The 20,685-nt window shown below is 37.1% G+C and overlaps 1 protein-coding gene across 1 annotated transcript in view; it reads left to right on the top strand.

The window, feature by feature from the left end:
- The first annotated feature begins 1,158 nt into the window (after nt 1–1,158).
- LOC124889606 (putative receptor-like protein kinase At3g47110) overlaps nt 1,159–20,685 on the top strand; it is a 63,898-nt gene continuing 44,371 nt past the window's right edge. Inside the window, exons 1-2 of the mRNA XM_047401570.1 lie at nt 1,159–1,351; nt 1,442–1,521. Coding sequence (XP_047257526.1) covers nt 1,159–1,351; nt 1,442–1,521 — 273 coding nt within the window. The remainder of the gene's footprint in view (nt 1,352–1,441; nt 1,522–20,685) is intronic.

The raw sequence follows: 20,685 nt of genomic DNA, 5'->3' as shown, positions 1-20,685 counted from the left end.
TTTTGTTTGCACTCAATTAGGTAGTAATAGGAAGGAACTGAGCGGGTACAAAAAGGTCATGGTAAAAATTAAAGATTGCAAGTCAAGTGGTCTTGACGATATTCGTGATAGGCTATCACAACTGTGAAGGCTTATCACTAACGTTATTAGAAAGATCAGAAGGTGAGACTTTCTCTGTTAAGGCTAATGACCTCTGTGATATGCTATCACATTTCTGACGGCTTATCATGAGTTGGCGTCATCCATTGTGTCATTCAGAGAAATCTGGTCCCAATTAGATCCAAATCCGACCCGGCCTAGGTGTAAAACCCTTCAGGTTCCCACTTTATTTTATTTCCTTCTTTAAGTATTATTTTATTTCCCTAGTAGGATATTTACTTCATTTCAAAATACTCCCAAGTATACAAGGAAACCTCTTTCCTTATAGTTGTGGGATTGCAAGGAAAATCAGAGTCTTTTCCTTGCAATCCCACAACTATCGGGAAAGAGGTTTCCTTGTATACTTGGGAGTGTTTTGAAATAAAGTAAATATCCTACTAAGGAAATAAAATAATACTTGAAAAAGGAAATAAAATAAAATAGGAACCTGAAGGGTTTTACACCTGGGCCGGGTCGGATTTAGATTGAACTGGGACCCGAAAGATAGCTGCCAAGCTAATCAGATTTAGTCTCAGCTGGGATGGTAGTCTCAGTATTATCACTATCCTCCACCGCAATGGGTTTAGGCGAAGAAGGTGCCTTTGGACTGGGTTTCTGTACAAAGAAGACCCTTTATGGCTAACCCAACCTAGTGAGAATATTTACAAGGCTTCTTTGATTCAAGAGGCAAAATTTTGATGGGGTGTTATGCGCACCCATTTGATGCCGATCGACAAAGAAAATATTCTAGGTGATGATCGATAAATATTGGTCGCATGTTTTTTGGCCAACCTTAAGGTGCATTTTCGGGAGATTATTGCTGAAGAGATCAAGATTCGGGTAATGAGGTCTGACACAGCTTATACATTCCCTTGTCTGATTACCAGGCTATGCATAGAGGCAGAGGTACCCCATATTGCTGGGATTGATGAGACTTTGTATACCACCAAGACCCACAACCCTATTCGCTATAAGGAAAATCAGCCAAGGTAGACACTTAATAGAGGGGTGAGGGTTGAGATGAACCCATCTTTTGCAGGCCCTAGTTCTATATCTGAAGTTGAGGTACAAGATTCTGAGGCTACTCAGGCAGGCTTAGTTCCTGATGATGAACCAGGTCCATCAGTTCCTACAGCACCAGCAAAAGATGCATCCCAACCTATTGATACCAGAAAAATAGCCAAACAGGCTAGATGGTGTGAGCTGCAGCTACGTACCTTTGCTCAGTAGTTTGCTGCTGCTATAGATAAAAGAATTTGGAATGCTCTTGATCCCTTTGCTACTTTGCCTGCATGGGTTTCAGATCTGGAGAATGATTTTGATGCAAGGGCACAAGAGCTGATTGGAATAGAGCTTGTTAAATTCAGAGTGGCCCTAGATAAGGTAAAAGCTGATATGGTGGTAGTACAACAACACCAGTTTATGATACCTGTAGGACAGATAGCTAAGGAATCTGAGGATGAACCTCCAATCCTAGATATCACTATAGAGCCAGTAAAAAAAAAAAGAAAGACAAAGAAGCTGAAAAAGGTAAGAAAAAGAGATAAGAAGATGATGAGAATGGGAGCAAGGCCGAGAAAAAGGTAAAGAAGAAGAAGGCAGAGAAGACACTACAGGCAGATGGTAAGTTGACAGAATAGGAGAAAATGGATCAGAAAAGGGCAATGTAAGTGTCCTGAGAGGATAACTAGAAATGGGAAGAAGCACTGAGCGAGAGCTATATAAGCGTCACCTAGCAGAATAGCTGAACCGTAGCAAAAAGAAGCTCCTGATGAGGATAAAACTGTTGTAGGGTCGAAGACCAATTATTTGAGACTTGAGTGACGCTAGGTATGCCCTAAACCTTAGTTTCAGTTTATTTTGATTGTAAGTTGAGGGTGTAAGGTAGCATGTTTTTGTAGCATATTCTGTGAATAACTAAGAGTAGTATATGTTCTACAGGCAGTTAACTGATTTTGTGATTTTGAAGAACTCTCTGAAGGTTTGTTTTGCATGACTGTATGAATTGCACCTTAGTGTGACCACTGTGCATTTCCTCATGGCATTAGTTTAGTTACCTGATCATCACTACTGAAAAATTGCATAAACCAGATAGGTAGTAGCCAGTGATTTTACTTGTGTTCTATGTGTGTTTGAGACTATACCGAGTTCTCCTTGTAGTGTCAAATCTGAAACTTACCCGATTCGTCTCATCATAGTTGAAAGATAGGGGTTAGGAAAGGATCATAGGCCATTTTTGAATTTAAGTCACTATTAGCCTAAATGACCTTCCTCTAATGCATGATATCCCTTGATCTCGGTTTGAGCCTTAATTGACCATTTTTCTTTCTATGATACCTATCACCTTCCCTTTTTAAATCATAATGAACCTGTTTTGCCCTGGTCCTCCTTAGACACTGTGCACCTTAATGTAGGCAAACAGCCTAAGTTGAAGGTGGCTATCATAGGGGTACGTGATATAAGTTGGGTATGAAAAAGGGTAGAGTAGAAGAGAAAGAATCAAATAAAAAGAATAAAAGGTTGGGTGTTGGTGAAAAGGAACAAGAAAAGAAACTCTTCTTGAATAAAAAGAAGTGCACCCATCCTGAAAGTGTGATCAAGAAAATAGAAAAAGTGAAAAAAAAAAGAGAAAAAGAAAAGAAAAGAAGAAAAGAGAAAAAGAGGTTAATAAGTGGACCCCACAATTTAACGTAGTACTAAGGAGGTTACTCACTATAAATTCCATATAATATCATACCATTCCTAGCCTACGTTACAAGCCAAAGAAAGACCTATAGTTATCCAAGCGTACCTATCTGGAAACCTTGGTAATGATGATAAGGGAAAGCATATGGCATTTGGCATACACTAGTTTCAACATCATTCTGAGAGTGAGAGTTTTTGTGATGATCCCCGTTTTTATATTTTTGATGTCTTACATGAGAAAAAGAGGGGAATTCCTTCGTTGTGAGGGAACACTAGTATCTTGCTAAGTTACTTACTTGTTTGGGTAGTGTACATTGATACATGCATGATTGTTTGTACTTAGTTGTTGCCATGGGTAGTAGCCTTTGTATTACATTATTTCTTTTCAATAAATTGAACAGTAGTTTTGAGTTGGTTGACCTTGGAAATGGTAAACTGACTTTTGAGCTAAATTCATTGTTGACTACTGAATGTTCGTTGTATTCTCTTGTTAGTTGTTTCTTGAGTACAAGCAATTGTTTTAAGTTGAGGGTGTTGATGTGTGTGAAAAAGCTAACACATTTAATGTTTTTTATCTCAAAATAATTGTTAATCTGAAATAACTCTTGTTGTTTTGATGTGTTTGCACATGATATTGCAGAACAACGCTGAAGAAATGATAATAAATAATAATAGAGCAAAAGAGTTGAACATCTAAGAAAAATAGAAGAAAACATGGCTGACGACCTCCGTGATAAGTCATCAGCCTCGTGATAGCCTATCCGCATTGGTGTCAACCTTAACTAGGGAGTTGCACTTTGAGGAGCAGTTCTGACGACGCCAGTGATGTGGCATCGAAGTCGTGATAAGGCATCAACAATGACGTCATCCTTAAGCAGAAACTTAGCACGGGATGAAGATATCTGATGATGTCAGTGATACGGTGTCAGATGACGTAGTGTTAGCCACATTGTCAGACACATCGTAAGCCTAAGACAGAACCTGAAGGCAACTGAAGCCTCTCTAATGCCATCCGTGATAGGGCGTCAACTTCTTGATGTGGCGTCAGCCTGGGCGTCACCTATTACAGACAATTTTATTAATTTTGTTATTTTATTTCCTTAATCAGGCTTTAGTGTAAATAGCATCTTTTAAGGTTTTTGATTCATTAATAATTTGTCTATCAGACATCAACTCTAAGAGGAGAGACACGTATTTTTGCTCTCTTTCATAAAATATTCTTGTGTTTTCATATCAACTATTTTTGGGGTTTCTACCTTATGATCAAATCGGAGAAACTACTTGTTGTTTTCTATCCATTCATAAGTTTATCAATATAATCATGAATTCAACTTGTTATGTCGTTCATCAAATCATGAGCGGCTAATTTCATTAGCCGGAGTTATGGGATCCATGGATTAGGGTTTGATATGATACTAGGTGTTTAACGGATTCAAAGAGTAGTAAAACATCTTGAGATTATGTTGTTTTAACTAAAATATAGTGTTTGAAAACATTAGGTTATGCCTTAGGTTTTATTTGCTTCTAACAGAGAAATACACTAGAGGACATTCATTATCAACAGGGACTCGGAAGCTACCAACCTTCTGTTTAATGATTAATGTCGTAACTGGATTAATCTACCTGAGATAACATCCTATTGGAAATATAAAAGTTATATAAGTTTGAGATAATTAGATAATAAATTTTCCAGTGAGGTCGAGAGATAAGTCAGATAGTATAACGATCAGGGATATTCTGTTGTTCTACTCATTCTGAGAATCTCTAGCATTACCTAGTATCTATCAATTCCTGAAACCTTTGGTGAACATAGCTCTGGTTTCCTATTTATCTTGATTACAAACATTGATGTATTGAAAGTGATATTTAACACACCGTGAACTTAAAACCCCATCCTTTGGAAACAGTAAACTACCAGTAAAATCTTTCTTAAACAAATTAAAGTTCACACCCGATTCCCTGTGGGATTCGACCCTAACCTAGTTGTGTTTTATATTGACAACGATCTCTTACACCCATTCAAGAGTGTAATTTGAGCATTATCAATAGTCTAGGGATGCTGAGTCAGCATCTAAGGATGGAGACCAGAATAGAGACAGAGGCACGAGTTGTGGATGGCCCATAGGTAGAGGATGAAATTAAGGAGTTACCCCAACTAAAGGATGTGATATAGAGGTCTCTACCAAGACTAAGATTATGTATTCTACAGATGGTTATTATATAGGGTATGCGGGGACATCATGGTCCTACAAGGTTTGGTTGACACCCCAGTGCTTTAAGGTGTTTTGATTTGTCTTTTGAGTCACTTGGAGGGTGTTTCTTCTACTGCACCTAAATTTCTTAGACTTTAAGTAATGTTCTACCATCAGTTCTAACATTTTCTTAGGGTATTCCTACTTATAAGGTACAACCATCTTCTATAGTACGCCCACATATTATTCGTTGCATTTCAGACTTACTATCTAAGAGTTTATTTAGGTATAGTTATGTCTTCTGATCATTAGAAGAGATTAGAGAGGTTTATTAGATTGGGTCCACCTAATTTTAGTGGAGTCATTGAAGAGGATGACTACAAGATTTTGATGATTGCCAGGAGATGTTAGATAATCTTTGATCCTTTGAGTATTACGAAATTTTTTATACTACCTATCAGTTGATGGATATGGCTATGGATTGGTAGAGGTTGTTCTCCAGTTCTTGGCCTTTAAGTTTTCCTGCTATGTATTGGTCATAGTTTCTTGAGGCTTTCTTTTAGAGATTTGCCCCGTGTAGTTTGAGATATATAGATTGCATGATGAGTTTGATCACTTGGAGAAGGGATCCATGACAATTACAAAGTATAATGATTGCTTTCACATGTTATCCAAATATTCAGCCTCTAATATCTCCACCAAGTCTAAGAGGATTCAAAAGTTTGTGAAAAGGTTAATTGGTGCTTATCAGTTGGTGTGACGACCCGAAATAGGTCCTGGCTGTGACAGATATCCGACACATGAAGGCCCGGATGTCCCACTCTATTAGGTAATCATGCACAACATTCATATAATAAAAGGAAAATGCAGAATTATAAATCGAATACGGAAACATGGTCATACTCTTAAATTAGTTTAACAATGAAGGAAAACTACAACAATATCTAAATAACATCTGACTTAGTCTGCGAAATATCTGCTAAATCTCAAACAATACTATCTGAAGTCTGGGACAAGGACTCCAGTATACCAAAACTGTAGAATGATTAATATCTGTAAGACATAAGGCCTTCCGGAATATGGAAAGCTCACCACTGCACAATCTCTTATGCTGTCTGAATTATCTACTTCTTATCTTGATCCCTAGACAGTGCCTCAGAACCTGAGAGGTTGAAGGGGAAGGGGTTCAATATAGATGTACTGGTACATAGACATAATCCAAAATCGTCATTTATAATTAACATATATTTGAGCAATTTCAAACAGTTCATAAACATATCATATAGTAAAAAATCATATGGGCATTTTAAAGACTTTCAAACATTTCATTGAAATCATGACTCACTCTTTGTCTTAATTTTTAGCTCTATGGTACACCCTACAATCTGTAATTCCATGGGCTATATGGAATCCGCCCTTGACTAGGCGGTCAAGCCCCTAAGCCAAGTTTACCGCAAGGATTGGAGTATCTATGAGGGGGACACGCAAGATCACACAACAGGGTGCCAAAATTCCTAATCAAGTCAACATCTCATGGTAGTCCACAAGATCACAAAGCAGGGCACCTAACCATAGTCCCAATTTGGGATGACACAAATCAAGGTAGACAAGATCACAAAGCATGGTAACATAATCCCATGTCGACAAATCACGGTTTCTAGCATAGAGTTTTTCAACTCGTACTTTCTTCGGGTAACTATCTAACTATCTTAAATCAAACTCTAACTCTGTCATGGTATACATTTATATGGTATCGCCATACCATTGACTTGAAAGTCACAGTAATGCATCGATTCTCCAACTTTTCATGCCATTTACAACATACACATATATAAAACTTTCACACACATCAAACATAAGCACCATGGTTCTCAACATGTAATAGTTTCAAGAAATTTTATCATTTATGAGTAACATCATTTCAATTACAAAAACTCATGCTCTTGATGGTTTAACACAAGTATAGTGTGTGGTATAAAAATTATCATGGGGGATTTAAAGAATTCAAAATTCATATACATCGCACCTTATCGAAATTCAGATCACATGTTCATAATTCAATAATTGAAATATATGCAAGCCAACAACCCTATGATATTTCAATATTTCTTTCAAAACCATATCACAAGTCATTTTATTGATATTAAAACAAAACCCCACTTATAAAAACATATGTATACATATAGATAGTAAGGTCTTGTGTAAATTCTTTTTAAAAATCATGCCCATAAAATTTGGGACAACCCCACGTACCTCTATTTCAAAAAGTAAATGGATGATTCATGGAGCCTACGATGCGAGGATTCCAAATCTCCCATTATCTTCTAAAACCCACGGTTAAATCTTGTGCTATGAGGATTTTTAGTTTGAAACCCTAGTGGAGTTTCTTGTGAGATTTTGATGAAAATAAACATACTTTGGTGTTCTTTGGATTAAACCCCATGTTAGAGATGATAAGTAGTTGGAGAAGTACTATTTTTACACCTAATGAGATAGAGTAAGAATATAACTGGTGCCTAATTTTATGGGCCACCATGACGCGCTACAATTACGGTGGCTCGCTAGAAATTGCCAATTGGGAAATTTTCTTGCTCTGCGACACGCCACGATTGTAGAGTCTCACTGGAAATTGATAAATGTTAAATTGGGGTCCTCTGTGACGTGCTAAACACCTGAATGACGATGTTTTATGTTGAGCACATAAAATAGCCATAACTCTCTCACTAGGTGTCCGTTTTGGACAAATCTTATATCAAAGGAAAGCTTATTCAGTCACCTATGCAATAAAAAGGTAAAATTTAAACAATTCCATAGGGAGTTGAGTATAATTCACACTAGAGGCCCATTCTTTATACTTTTAGGGACAAATTTTAGCATGGAAATTTTTGGGGCGTTACATTATCCCCCCTTGGGAACATTTGTCCCCGAATGTTGACGGTGAACACAGACAAGCATGAATTCAAGTATACTAAGGCATAGAAAGAATAAGGCAAGGATTGTACCTTCCATTTCATTATCCACTGGGTCAAAAAGGTTTGGGTACCTAGCTCTCATGTAAACTTCGGATTCCCAAGTTGCTTCTTCAATTTTTTGGTTTCTCTACAACACTTTAACTGAGGCAATCTCTTTATTTCCCAATTTTGTAACTTGGCGATCCAAAATTTCTACAGGCTTTTCTTCATAGGATAAGTAGTCTGTCACTTTGATTTCTTTGACAGGTAACACTAAAGAATGGTCTCCAATACACTTCTCAAACATAGATATATGAAATACCGAATGAACAGAACCCAAACTGGCAGGCAATTATAACTCATACGCAACTGCACCTACCCTTCTCAAAATCTGATATGGTCCTATGTAGTGAGGACTCAGCTTACCCTTCTTTCCAAACCGCATGACTCCCTTAATAGGAGAAATCTTGAGAAACACCTAATCTCCAACCTCAAACTCTAAACCTCTTCTCCTAATATCAGTGTAGGACTTCTGACGACTTTGGGCTGTCTTACGTCATTCTCTGATGACTTTCACATCCTCCATTGCCTGATGAAAAAGATCAAGCCCAAAAATCTGCATCTCACCTACTTCATACAACCCTATTGCTGACCTATATCTTCTTCCATACAATGCCTCAAATCGTGCCATCTTAATACTGGAATGGAAACTATTATTATATATGAACTCTATTAGGGGAAAGCTCTCCACCCAACTTCCTTTAAAACTAATCACACAGGCCCTCAATATGTCCTCAAGGGTCTGAATGGTGCGCTCAGCCTGCCTATCAGTCTGAGGGTGGACAGTAGTGCTTAGTTCACTTGGGAACCTAAGCCTCTCTGAAAAAATCTCCAAAACTGAGAAGAAAATTGTGTACCTAGTATTGATATGATGGACACAGGTGCCCCTTGCAAACAAGCATTTTCGGTAATGAACAGCTTGGCATAATCCTCTCCTAAGTAGTTAGTCCTGATAGGTAGAAAGTGGGCTGATATAATTGCCAATCTACAATTACCCATATGGAATCATACTAGTTTCGGGACCTCAGAAGCCATGTAATGAAGTCCATATTAATCATCTCCCACTTCCACAAGGGTAAAGCTATCTCTTGGGAAGAACCACCTAGCCTCAAATGCTCTACTTTAACTTGTTGACAATTCAAATAGTTGGACATAAAGTCAGCCACATCACGTTTAATATTATTCCACCAATACATAGATTTCAGATCATGGTATATCTTAGTAGAGCCTGGGTGAACAACATACCTCAAAGTATAAGCTTCGTCAAGGATTATCTGCCTCAGACTATCTACATCTAGCATGCACAACCTACCCGGATATCTCAAAATGCCATCACCACCAATCTCAAACAACATCACCTTCTGCTAACCCACATCACTCTTTATATACATCGAAATGGGATCTCTGGCCTGCTTTTCTTTAACTTCTGCACCAAGGGATGATTTAGCTATAGCATGCACCACCACCCCTCTATCTTCGGAATCTAAGAGTCGCACTTCAATATTTCTAAGTCAATGAACAACCTTTACCATGTCTCTCTTCACTTCCTCTACATAAGATAGGCTACCAATAGAGAATCTGCTGAAGGCATCAGCTACCACATTTGCTTTACCCAGATGGTAGACCAGGCTCATTTCATAGTCCTATAAAATTTCCAACCATCGTCTCTGCCTGAGATTCAATCTTTCTGGAAGAAAACATTCTATAGCCTCTTGTGGTTAGTAAATATATCAATATGCACCCCATACAAATAGTGCCACCAGATCTTAAGTGCAAAACCCATAACCACTAATTCCAAGTCATGAGTAGGGTAGTTCCACTCATGTACCTTCAACTGTGTAGATGCATAAGCCACTACCTTACCAAATAGGAGCATTAGTCAACTTGTGTTTTAGCTTCTCAAAACTACTCTCACAAGAGTCAGGCCATAAAAACATTCACCTTTTTCTGAGTCAACTTAGTAAGTGGTGCAGCTATGGAAGAAAAACTCTGTACGAATCTTCTGTTAAAACCCACTAAAACAAAGAAGCTCCGAATGTCGGTAGGAGTTGTGGGTATGGTCCATTTCGTCAGTGCCTCAACCTTTTGGGGATCAACCCAAAGTCCCTTACTAGACACAATATGCCCTAAGAAAGTAATAGCATTCACCTAGAATTCACAATTGGAGAATTTCGTATACAACTTATGGTCTTTGAGATTCTGAAGAATAATCTAGAGGTAATTGGCATGGTGCTCCTAACTTTTGGAGTAGATCAAGATCTCATCGATAAAAACTATGACAAATAGGTCTAGGAACTGATGGACAACCCTATTCATTAGGTCCATGAAAGTTGTAGGAGCATTAGTCAACCCAAAGGACATGACCAAGAATTTATAATGACCATATCTAGTTTGGAAAGCTATTTTAGGAATGTCTGACTCCCTACCTTTCAATTGGTGATAGCTCGAAAGAAGGTCTATTTTAGAAAAACACTTAGTACCCTAAAGCTGATCAAAAAGGTCATCGATTCTAGGGAGAGGATATCTATTTTTCACTGTGACCTTATTCAACTGGCGGTAATCTATGAACATACGCAGGGAACCATCTTTCTTCCACATGAAAAGTATAGGTCACCCTAAGAAGAAACACTAGATCTGATAAAACCTTTATCTAGGAGATCTGCTAGTTGTTCTTTCAACTCTTTTAACTCTACAAGAGCCATTCTATATGGCAGATTAGAAATAGGATGGGTATCTGGCAATATATCAATGCCAAAATCTATCTCCCTATCAGGTGGAATTCTTGGGAGATCATCTGGAAAAACTTTTGGGAATTCATTCACTACAGGAACAAACTGATGAAGAAATCTTTCGGTGTTAGAATCTTTAACCCAAATAAGATGATACAAGTAACCTTTGGAAATACTTTATGACCCTAAGATAAGATATGAAGTGCCCCCTAGGTGCTAAAGAGTACCCTTCCCAATCTATTGCTGGCTCATTCGGAAAAGAAAAGGTAACCTTTCGAGTTCTATAGTCTAGTGTAGCATAACACTAATAGAGCCAGTCGATCCCTAGGATATCATCAAAATCAACTATATCAACCTCTATAAGATCTGCTACAGTATCCTGGCTAAGAATAGATACTATGCAATTTTTATATATCCTCCTAGCCACAAAAGAATCACCCACCGAAGTGGAAATAGAGAAAGGATTAGTAAAGAATTCGAGCTTAAACCCAAAAACAACAGCCATATATGGGGTCACATAGCATAAGGTAGACCCAGGATCATGAAAAATATATACATTATGGGAAAAGATTTGTAACATATCGGTGACCACATCTGGAGAGGCCTCTGCCTCATAGCGGTTGGTCAAAGCATATAGCCGGTTGCAACTGCTCTCGGCAGCTGAAGTTGCTCCCTTCTGAGGTGCTGGTGCAGAAGAATCCGCCTGTAACTTGGCCCCCCCAATATTACCTCCTGTATCATGGCAAAATCTTTAAAGGTGTCCCACCTGACCGTAAGAATAACAATTTCTCCTCTCTAATTAACACTTTCCAGGATGATTCTTCCTATAGGTGTTACAATAGGGAAAAGATCTGGAAGGTTGCACCATATTGCCCTGCGACTAGGTATCCTGTGCTCTAGGTACCTTACTAGTCTGAAAACTCTGAGATAGCCTATCAACTGGGGGTATGGGCGTTGGGGTGCTAGCTGCAGACTGCGTCTTTCCCCAAAACTTCTTCTTTTGCCATTTACCACCTCAGTTACCACTCTGTTGCTGACTGTGGTTCTGATCCACTATTCTGGCTCTCTTTGCCTGCCTATCATTTTCTCTAGATTCAAACATTTTCTTTTTTTTCTCTTCTACCTGTTGTATGTGGAATGATAATCTAGAAAAGTCCACCTCCCTATTTTGCATATCCCCTTGACATTCAAGTGCTAGATCATCGAAAAGGCTGGATGCAAATTTTCTCATTCGGGCCATCATATTTCCTATCATTTCTAGTGCATAACAAGCCAGTTGATTAAACTTCAGAATGTACTCATGGACACTCATCTTCCCTTATTTAAGATTCATGAATTCCTCTACTTTGGATTTCCTCAACTCTAGAGGAAAGAATCAGTCAAGAAAAGATCCTATGAACTCATCCCAAACTATGGGCTCAGTACTTCCCTTTTTCACATCCTCCCACTCATTGTACCATTGGTACGCTACATCCTTAAGTTGGTACGATGCTAACTCAACCCCTTCCACTTAATCCATATGCATAACTCTAAAAATATTCTCCATTTCATCTATGAACTCCTGGGGTCCTTTTCTACTATAGTGCCAGAAAATTTGAGCGGGTTCACTCTCAAGAATTGGACCACCTTTGTAGCCTCAGAAGTGATAGATGAAGACCCAATATCTTCTGACCTCTGAGTCTATTTGGCTACTAATAATGTAAGTATGCGAATGGACTGCCTGAATTCTGCATTCGATATGTCCCTGTGAGAAGACTGGGGACGATAAACATTTGTCCCCGGAGCTCGAGAAGGACTGGTCGGGACTGGAAGTACTCCTAAAGTAGGACAAGTTCTGGGGTGTAGGCTCGGTTACAGGCCCACATGCCATGATTTGGGCGGACTTTATCATCCTGAGTATCCTGGTTACTGGAACGACGAAGTGGTATGACTATTTTTTGAAATACGATGGATCACTGATTAGGGGTCAGTTCTAATTAAGACTCTAAAGCACGAACTAAATCACAAAGAGGGGAAACATTTTCCTAATCACCTAGTAGCATCCTTCTTATAAGTGTGGCGCGCTACACACCCATAAATAAGACTCAACCCTATACGACTTTGTCGACACCCTGGGATCATGAACCGTGCTCTGATACCAAGTTTGTCACGACCCAAACTAGGGCCTGGCCATGACGAACATCTAACCCATGAAGGCCCAAATGTCCCACTCTATCTGGTAATCCTATACAACATTCATATAATAAAAGAAAAATGCAAAATTATAAATTAAATACGAAAACTTAGTTATACTCTGAAATAAGTTTAACAATGAATGAAAACTCCAATAGTATCTAAATAACATTTGACTCAGTCTTCAAAATCTCTACTAAATCTTAAACAATACTATCTGAAGTCTGGTACAAGGCCCCCAGTAGAACAAAACTCTACACTGATGAATATCTGTAAGATATTAGGCCTTCCAGAATATTGAAGGATCACCACTGCACAATCTCTTCTGTTGTCTAAATTATCTACTACTTATCTTGACCCCTAGACCGTGCCTCAAAATCTGAGAGGTTGGAGGGGGAGGGGGTCAATACAGGTGTACTGGTATGTAGAGCTAATCCAAAATAGTCATTTCTAATAAAAATATATAAGAGAAATATAAAATAGTTCATAAACATATCATATAGTAAGAAATCACATGGGCATTTTAAAGACTTTGAAACATTTCTTTGAAACCATGACTCACTCTTTGTCTTACTTTTTAGCTAGATGGTACACCCTACAATCTGTAATTCTATGAGATATATCGAATCCTCCCTTGGCTCGGCGGTCAAGCCCCCAATCCAAGTTTACCGCAAGGACTGGAGTATCTATAAGGGGGACACGCAAGATCACACAGGAGGGTGCCAAAATCCCTAATCATGTTAATATGTTATGGTAGTGCACAAAATCACAAAGTAGGGAACCTAACCATAGTCCCAATTTGGGATGGCATGAATCAAGGTGCACAAGATCACAAAGCATGGTACCATAATTACGTATCGGCAAATCACGGTTTCTAGCATAAAGTCTTTCAACTCGTACTTTCTTTGGGTAACCATCTAACTCTCTTAAATTAAACTCTAACTCTGTCATGGCATACATTTATATGGTATCGTCATACCATTGACTTGCAAGTCACAGTACCACATCAATTCAACAACTTTTCATGCCATTTACAACATGCACATATATAAAACTTTCACACACATCAAACAAATGCACCATGGTTCTCAACATGTAATAGTTTCAAGAAATTTTATCATTTATGAGTAATATCATGTCAATTGCGAAAACTCATGCTCTCGATGGTTTAACACAAATATAGTGTGGGGTATAAAACATTATCATGGGGGATTTAAAGAATTTACAATTCATATACATCTCACCTTTTCGAAATTCAGATCATATGTTGACAATTCAATAATTGAAATATATGCAAGCCAACAACCCCATGATATTTCAATATTTCTTTCAAAACCATATCACAAAACATGTTATTGATATTAAAACACAACCCCACTTGTAAAAACATGTGTATACGTGTAGATAGTAAGATCTTGTGTAAATTATTTTCAAAAATCATGCCCATGAAATTTCGGACAACTCCACGTACCTCTGTTTCAGAAAGTAGATGGATGATTCTTTGAGCCTACGATGCGAGGATTCCAAATCTTTCATTATTTTCTAAAACCCACGGTTAAATCTTGAGCTATGAGGATTTTTAGTCTAAAACCCTAATGGAGTTTCTTGTGAGATTTAGATGAAAATAAACGTACATTGGTGTTCTTGGGATTAAACCCCGTGTTAGAGATGATAAGGAGTTGGATAAGTACCATTTTTAACCTTAATGAGACAGAGTAAAAAATAAAACTGGTGCCTAATTTTATGGGCCACCGCGACGCGCCCCAATTGCGGTGGCTCACTGGAAATTGCCAATTGGGAAATTGTCTCACTCCGCGATGCGCCACAATCGCGGAGTCTCACTGGAAATTTACGAATGCAAAATTTTGATCTTCCGCGATGCGCTAAACACCTGAATGATGATGTTTTATGACTAGCAAATAAAATAGCCTTAACACCCTCACCGGGTGTCCGTTTTGGACAAATCTTATATCAACGGAAAGCTTATTCAATCACCTACCTAATGAAAAGTTAAAATTTAAAGAATTCCATAGGGAATTGAGTATAATTCACTCTAGAATCCCATGCTTGATACTTTTAGGGACAAATTTTAACTTGGAACTTTTTGGGGCATTACAGTTGGCTATTACCCAACAGTAGTTTCAAGGGCTTATTTCTAGAGTATTATTAAGCTTGTCAAGATGAATAAGTTATTATCAAGGCTACTTAGGGACATGCCAAGAAGGTGCATCACTAGGGTGAGTTTAATGAGCACGTCACTCGAGGTAGGGACTTCTCTATTAGAAGTTCCAATTGTTATCATAGTAGACCTATTTAGGATGCATTGCAGGTATTAGGTGGAATACCATTAGGTATTGCAATTTCTAGTAGTTAGGTATCAGGTCATACAGAGAGGTATCAGGATTAGTTTTTGTCGCACCCCAAGACTATACCTTAGTTGCAACACGGTACTCAGAGTCACAAGTGACCCTAAGCTAACCCATTTCCTGGCAAAACACTAACAATACTAAAGAAAATAATGAGATACTAAGCAGAAACTAAACTAAGATGATAGGACCATAATAAAAACAATATCAATACCAGATGTAAAAATAGAGATGGCCTGACATAATCAATATGCTAAAAATATAGCTGTATGTCTGAAAGCCTCTAAATCATATGAGTTGTTGGGACAAGCTCCTAACTAACTCTATCTGTCTGGAGATAGAATAATACTAAAAATAAATATTGATAAGTGACCCTTAAATAATAAGGACTCACCAAAAACTATCGCTAACGTGGTGCATAATCGTACTAAGCACGATCTAGATGCTGAACGTCACAACCTATATTAAAGATAATATAGCACAAAGAAAAGTATGTGATCATTATTTTAAATGTACTGAGTATGTGAGACGGGAAATAACTAATATAGGTTGAACATATTGCATATGACATGATAAACTAATGTAAGACCATGTAGAAACATGTATTGTATGATAAGCTTAACAGCTGAATACAAGGTTATGCAAGTATTTGAATATGAACTATGAATTATGGACTGTGCGAGCTACCATTAACTGCCATATCCAATTTCAGCTAAAAGGGGTCCAACCTGTAACACCAGTTGGATAGGTGTCCAATATCTTTGCAAAGGTATGAACACTGACTGACATGATCCACTAAACTGATGTCCAAAAAGCCTAAGGTGTAAAGCCTAGTCTGATGACTAACCCTTTAGAACCAATAGTGGTGCGGTAGTTATAGGACTTAGGTACTTCTACTAAATGTCTCAACCTAACAATCAGATGAGAATTTATTCCTACACCCACTCGATGCTAAGTAGTACTTCCAACTGAATGATGCTGATAACTGAAAATGCTCAAGAATAGTAATATTCTAAAAACAAAAAATAAATGCATAATACAAAAGTATTAAATAACATATAAGATGGAGGATCTAGGAATTATAAATGTATGCATGAAATACTAGGTCAGCGGGTGTTTATAACCCACCATCTCTGAAACATGCAACTAATCATGGGAATACCATAATCCCAACATAATAAGGAATTTTACTCAACCCCAAAATACGTAATGTATCAATATAATGAGATTTCACAATCATGAGTATGGAAATGTGCTCAAAGTTGTTGGTAAACATCTATTCATGGTTTACTCAAAGCAAGAAATTATAAGCTAAAAGAATTCACTTTACATGGAAACCCTCAACTTGAATTGTGAATTAAACCTAACAAATTGAGTTGAATTTTTGAATCAATTTGTGAAAGGGATCCCATTGATAAAATCCCACATACTCGAGTTTGAAAACCTTGATGAAATCTTTTGATTTGAAGCTTGAAATTCAAAAACCCTAATTTTTGCCTTGGGATAAGAAAATGGCTTTTTTCTCTCTTTTCTCTCTATGTGTTGATTGGATTTTGAGTTAATAGAGAATTTTAGGCATTTAATGCTTATATTCTAGTTTTAGGATAGATTAAATGACATTATGTTAGTGTTAAAAGAGTGGAAAAATACAAGAAAACCCTTCCAAAATGTTATAACAGTGCAGAACAATCCTGGCTTATAATTTGGGTAATAGACCATCACTCCCTTCCATCACTCCAACGGTTCAAAATTACCAAATTTGGGTCTTACTACTTAAGTCTAATGGTTTCACCTAATGGGATATCATTGGTCGATGTTCTATCACTTGGGCCATCACACTCTAGCAGACAGACACCTTTTTGGTAAATCGAGCATAATATTTAACTCCAATATCGGATTATGGAAAAAATGGATGGATGGAAAGATAATTCAAATATATATCATTTAATTGGTCATTATAAAAAAAAAACTTCATAATAAATAAGTTATACACATTTAAATTTGACTAGACCAAGATACTTGACAAGAAGTCAATCGGTAAGGGAGGCTTTGACTTATCTATGAGTTAGGAGTTATTTTAGCCTTAATACATGTCTAAATAACTTCTCATACTTTCAAAACAATATGTTTTATTTCTATTTGCGATCAAAGTATGGTTCTAATCTAGGCTTGAATTTATGAGGTGTTACAATATCTCACCCTTGGCATTCATCTCCAAACGAAAACTAACTAAGCTAAAATGTTAGGAATAGGGATGCAATTCCCATAATAAATTCCTAAGATCTGAATATTGACATGATAACTAAGTATATAACTAAAACATGGAATGGATCGTACTCATGAGTGCATGTTACGACATGAGAATAACTGGGTTACATGAGATGGAAATAATTAATTAGTTAATGGGAAACTATTACCTTAAGCTAGAACTGAGTTAGAGGAGTGAATATGGGGGTACTAGTCATCATATTTGCCTCTATTTCCCAAGTATCTCTCTTAACTGACTGATTTCACTGCAGAACCTTTACTAAAGCCACCTTCATATTTCTCAACTTACGAACCTGCTGGTCAAGGACTTCAACTAGGATCTCTTCAGAAGAAAGACTGTCCTGACACCCTCACTCTCTAAAGAAGCAAGTGATGCTAGACCACCAATGCGTTTATTTAATAAGGAAATATAGAAGACTATATGCACTAATGCTAAATCTACAGGCAATTCCATCTTATAGGCTACCATGCCATAGAGGCCCAAAAGTTTATGTGGACCAACTCAGAGGGGACTAAGCTTTCCTTTCCTACAAAATCTCTTTACCACTTTTATGGAAAAAACCTTGAAGTAGAAAAGATCACCATTATCAAACTCAAGATCCCTTCTCCTCTTATCAGCAAAGGATTTTTTATGGTTTCAAGTAATTTTTAGGCTTTCTCTAATCAGCTGAACTTCCTCCATAGTCTCTTGAACTAAATCTTGCCCTATTAAGGTAGCTTCACCAACTTTAAACTAAAAAATATGAGATGTAAGCCTCATATAATAATGTGCTTCAAACAGGGTCATCTAAACATTAGAGTGATAGCTATTATTATAAGAAAACTCAATCAACGGTAAATAGTCATCCCAACTACCCTTGAATTTAATCATGCATGTTCTCAACATATCCTATAGGGTTTGAATGGTCTTTTTTGCCTGGCCATCTATTTTTGGATGAAAAGCATTATTAAGATGAATCTAGGTACCAAGACCGTTCTGAAAGGTCTTTAAAAACTAGAAGGTAAATTGAATACCCTTATCTAAAATGATGGTCAAAAGGACTCCATGTAATTTCACTAAATCTCTAATATAGAGTCTAACATAATCCTTGATAGAATTTGAAGTGTTGGCTGGCATGAAATAGGTTGACTTAGTCATTTGATGCGTGATAACCCAAATAGAATTATGTAATCGATGAGTATGAAACAACCCTATAAGGAAGTACATATTCACCACTTCCCACTTCCAAGCATCCCACCAGGTCTCTAGTGCTCAACCTTATCTTTCTGGCAATTTACACTTAGCCATAAATTATGCGATATCATTTTTTATTTTGTTCCACCAATAGAATTCTTGTAAATTATGGTACATCTTAGGGGCCCTTGGCTGAATAGAATATTAAGAACCCTGAGCTTCTGCTAACATCTATGAATCAAGTCATCTATATCTAGAACACATAATCTGCCCTAACAACAATGAACACTAACTTCTCATTTAGAGAAAACCTCAACCTTATAACTCTAGAAAACTCCTTTTTACATAAGTAAAATGAGATCACTATCTTGCTTTTCTTTTACCTCGACTATCAATAAGGATTCCAAGATATTTTGAAGCAAGATATTACCTTCGGTTGAATCAACTAACAGAAATCTTAATCTAGCATGATGGTGAACCTCACAAACTAACTCTTTCTTCTCATCCTAAATCTAAAAAGCACTCCACATAAATAATCTACTAAGATCATCAGCCAGAATATTGGCTTTACCCGGATGGTATAAGACACTTATATCATAATCTTTTAACAACTCTAGCCACCTTCTCTAATGAACACCTACTTAAGACACTTGTCATTAGTAAACACATCAAATGAACCCTATGAAGATAATGCCTCCAAATCTTTAAGGGAAAAATAACTGTAGCCAATTCAAAAGCATGAGCCAAATAGTTTTTCTCATAAGGTTTGAGTCATCTAGAGTCATATACTATAACCTTGGCCCGTTGCACAAACACACAACTAAGTCCAACTATTAAAACATTACAATAAACTACAAACTCATCTGAACTTTTAGTAGAGTCAAAACTGGAGTAAAGGTGAGTCGAGTGTTTAACTCCTAAAAACTCTTCTTACAAGAATGGACCACTGGAATTCAACTTTTTTTTGAGTAAATCTAGATATGGGAAAAGAAATAGAGGAAGATCTTTTAATAACCCATTTGTAGTAACCAGCTAAACTTAAGAAACTTCTAATATTTGGTGGAAAGATAGGTCTAGGATAGTTCCTCACTACTTCATTCTTTTAAGGATCAACACAAATGCCTTTACCAGAAATGATATGACCAAGGAATGCTACTGATTGCAAGAAAAACTCACACTTATTGAACTTTGCAAATAGTTGGTAATCTTTGAGAGACTGCAAGACAATTCTCAAATAGTCTACATGTTCATCCTCACCACTGAGAATAAATGAGGATTTTATCTATAAAGACTATAACAAACATGTCTAAATACTTCTTAATTACTCTGTTCATCAAGTCCATATAAGTTATAGCAGAATTCACTGATCCAACAGACATAATAAAAAGTTTGAAGTAACCATACCGAGTTTTGAGGGTTGTCTTCATAATGTCACATTCTCTGACTAAGCTGATGATAGCTGGATTTGAAGTCTATCATTGAGAAACACTTGGCAACATGAAGTTGGTTAAACAAATCATCAATACAAGGAAGGAGATACTTATTCTTGACACTAATCTTGTTCAACTAGTGGTAGTCATTGCACATTCTGAGAGAACCATATTCTTGACCCATAAAAAAATTAGAGCAGCCCTGTAAATTCATGTTAGGCCTGATAAAACCCTTGTCTATTATATGTTTCAACTGTTCCTTTAAATTTCTTAAGCTGGTCATTAATGGGGTGGATTAAAAGTGGGTTACGTATTAGGAAGGAGATTTATTCCAAAGTCAATTTCCCACTCAGAAGGAACTTTGGATAGATTGTCAAAAAATATTTTTTGAAATTTACTTACCACAAGAATTGAGTCAAAAGGTGGGGTATCAAACTTTGAATCCTTAACCTAAACAAGATGATAAATGCACTCTTTGGAAATTATTTTTCTTGCCATAAGGTAAGAGATGAGTCAACTT

This window comes from Capsicum annuum, chromosome 12, assembly GCF_002878395.1.
Source record: "Capsicum annuum cultivar UCD-10X-F1 chromosome 12, UCD10Xv1.1, whole genome shotgun sequence".
Taxonomy (NCBI): Eukaryota; Viridiplantae; Streptophyta; class Magnoliopsida; order Solanales; family Solanaceae; genus Capsicum; species Capsicum annuum.
Note: the sequence above shows the minus strand (reverse complement) of the source record. Positions and strands in the feature narration are given on the sequence as shown.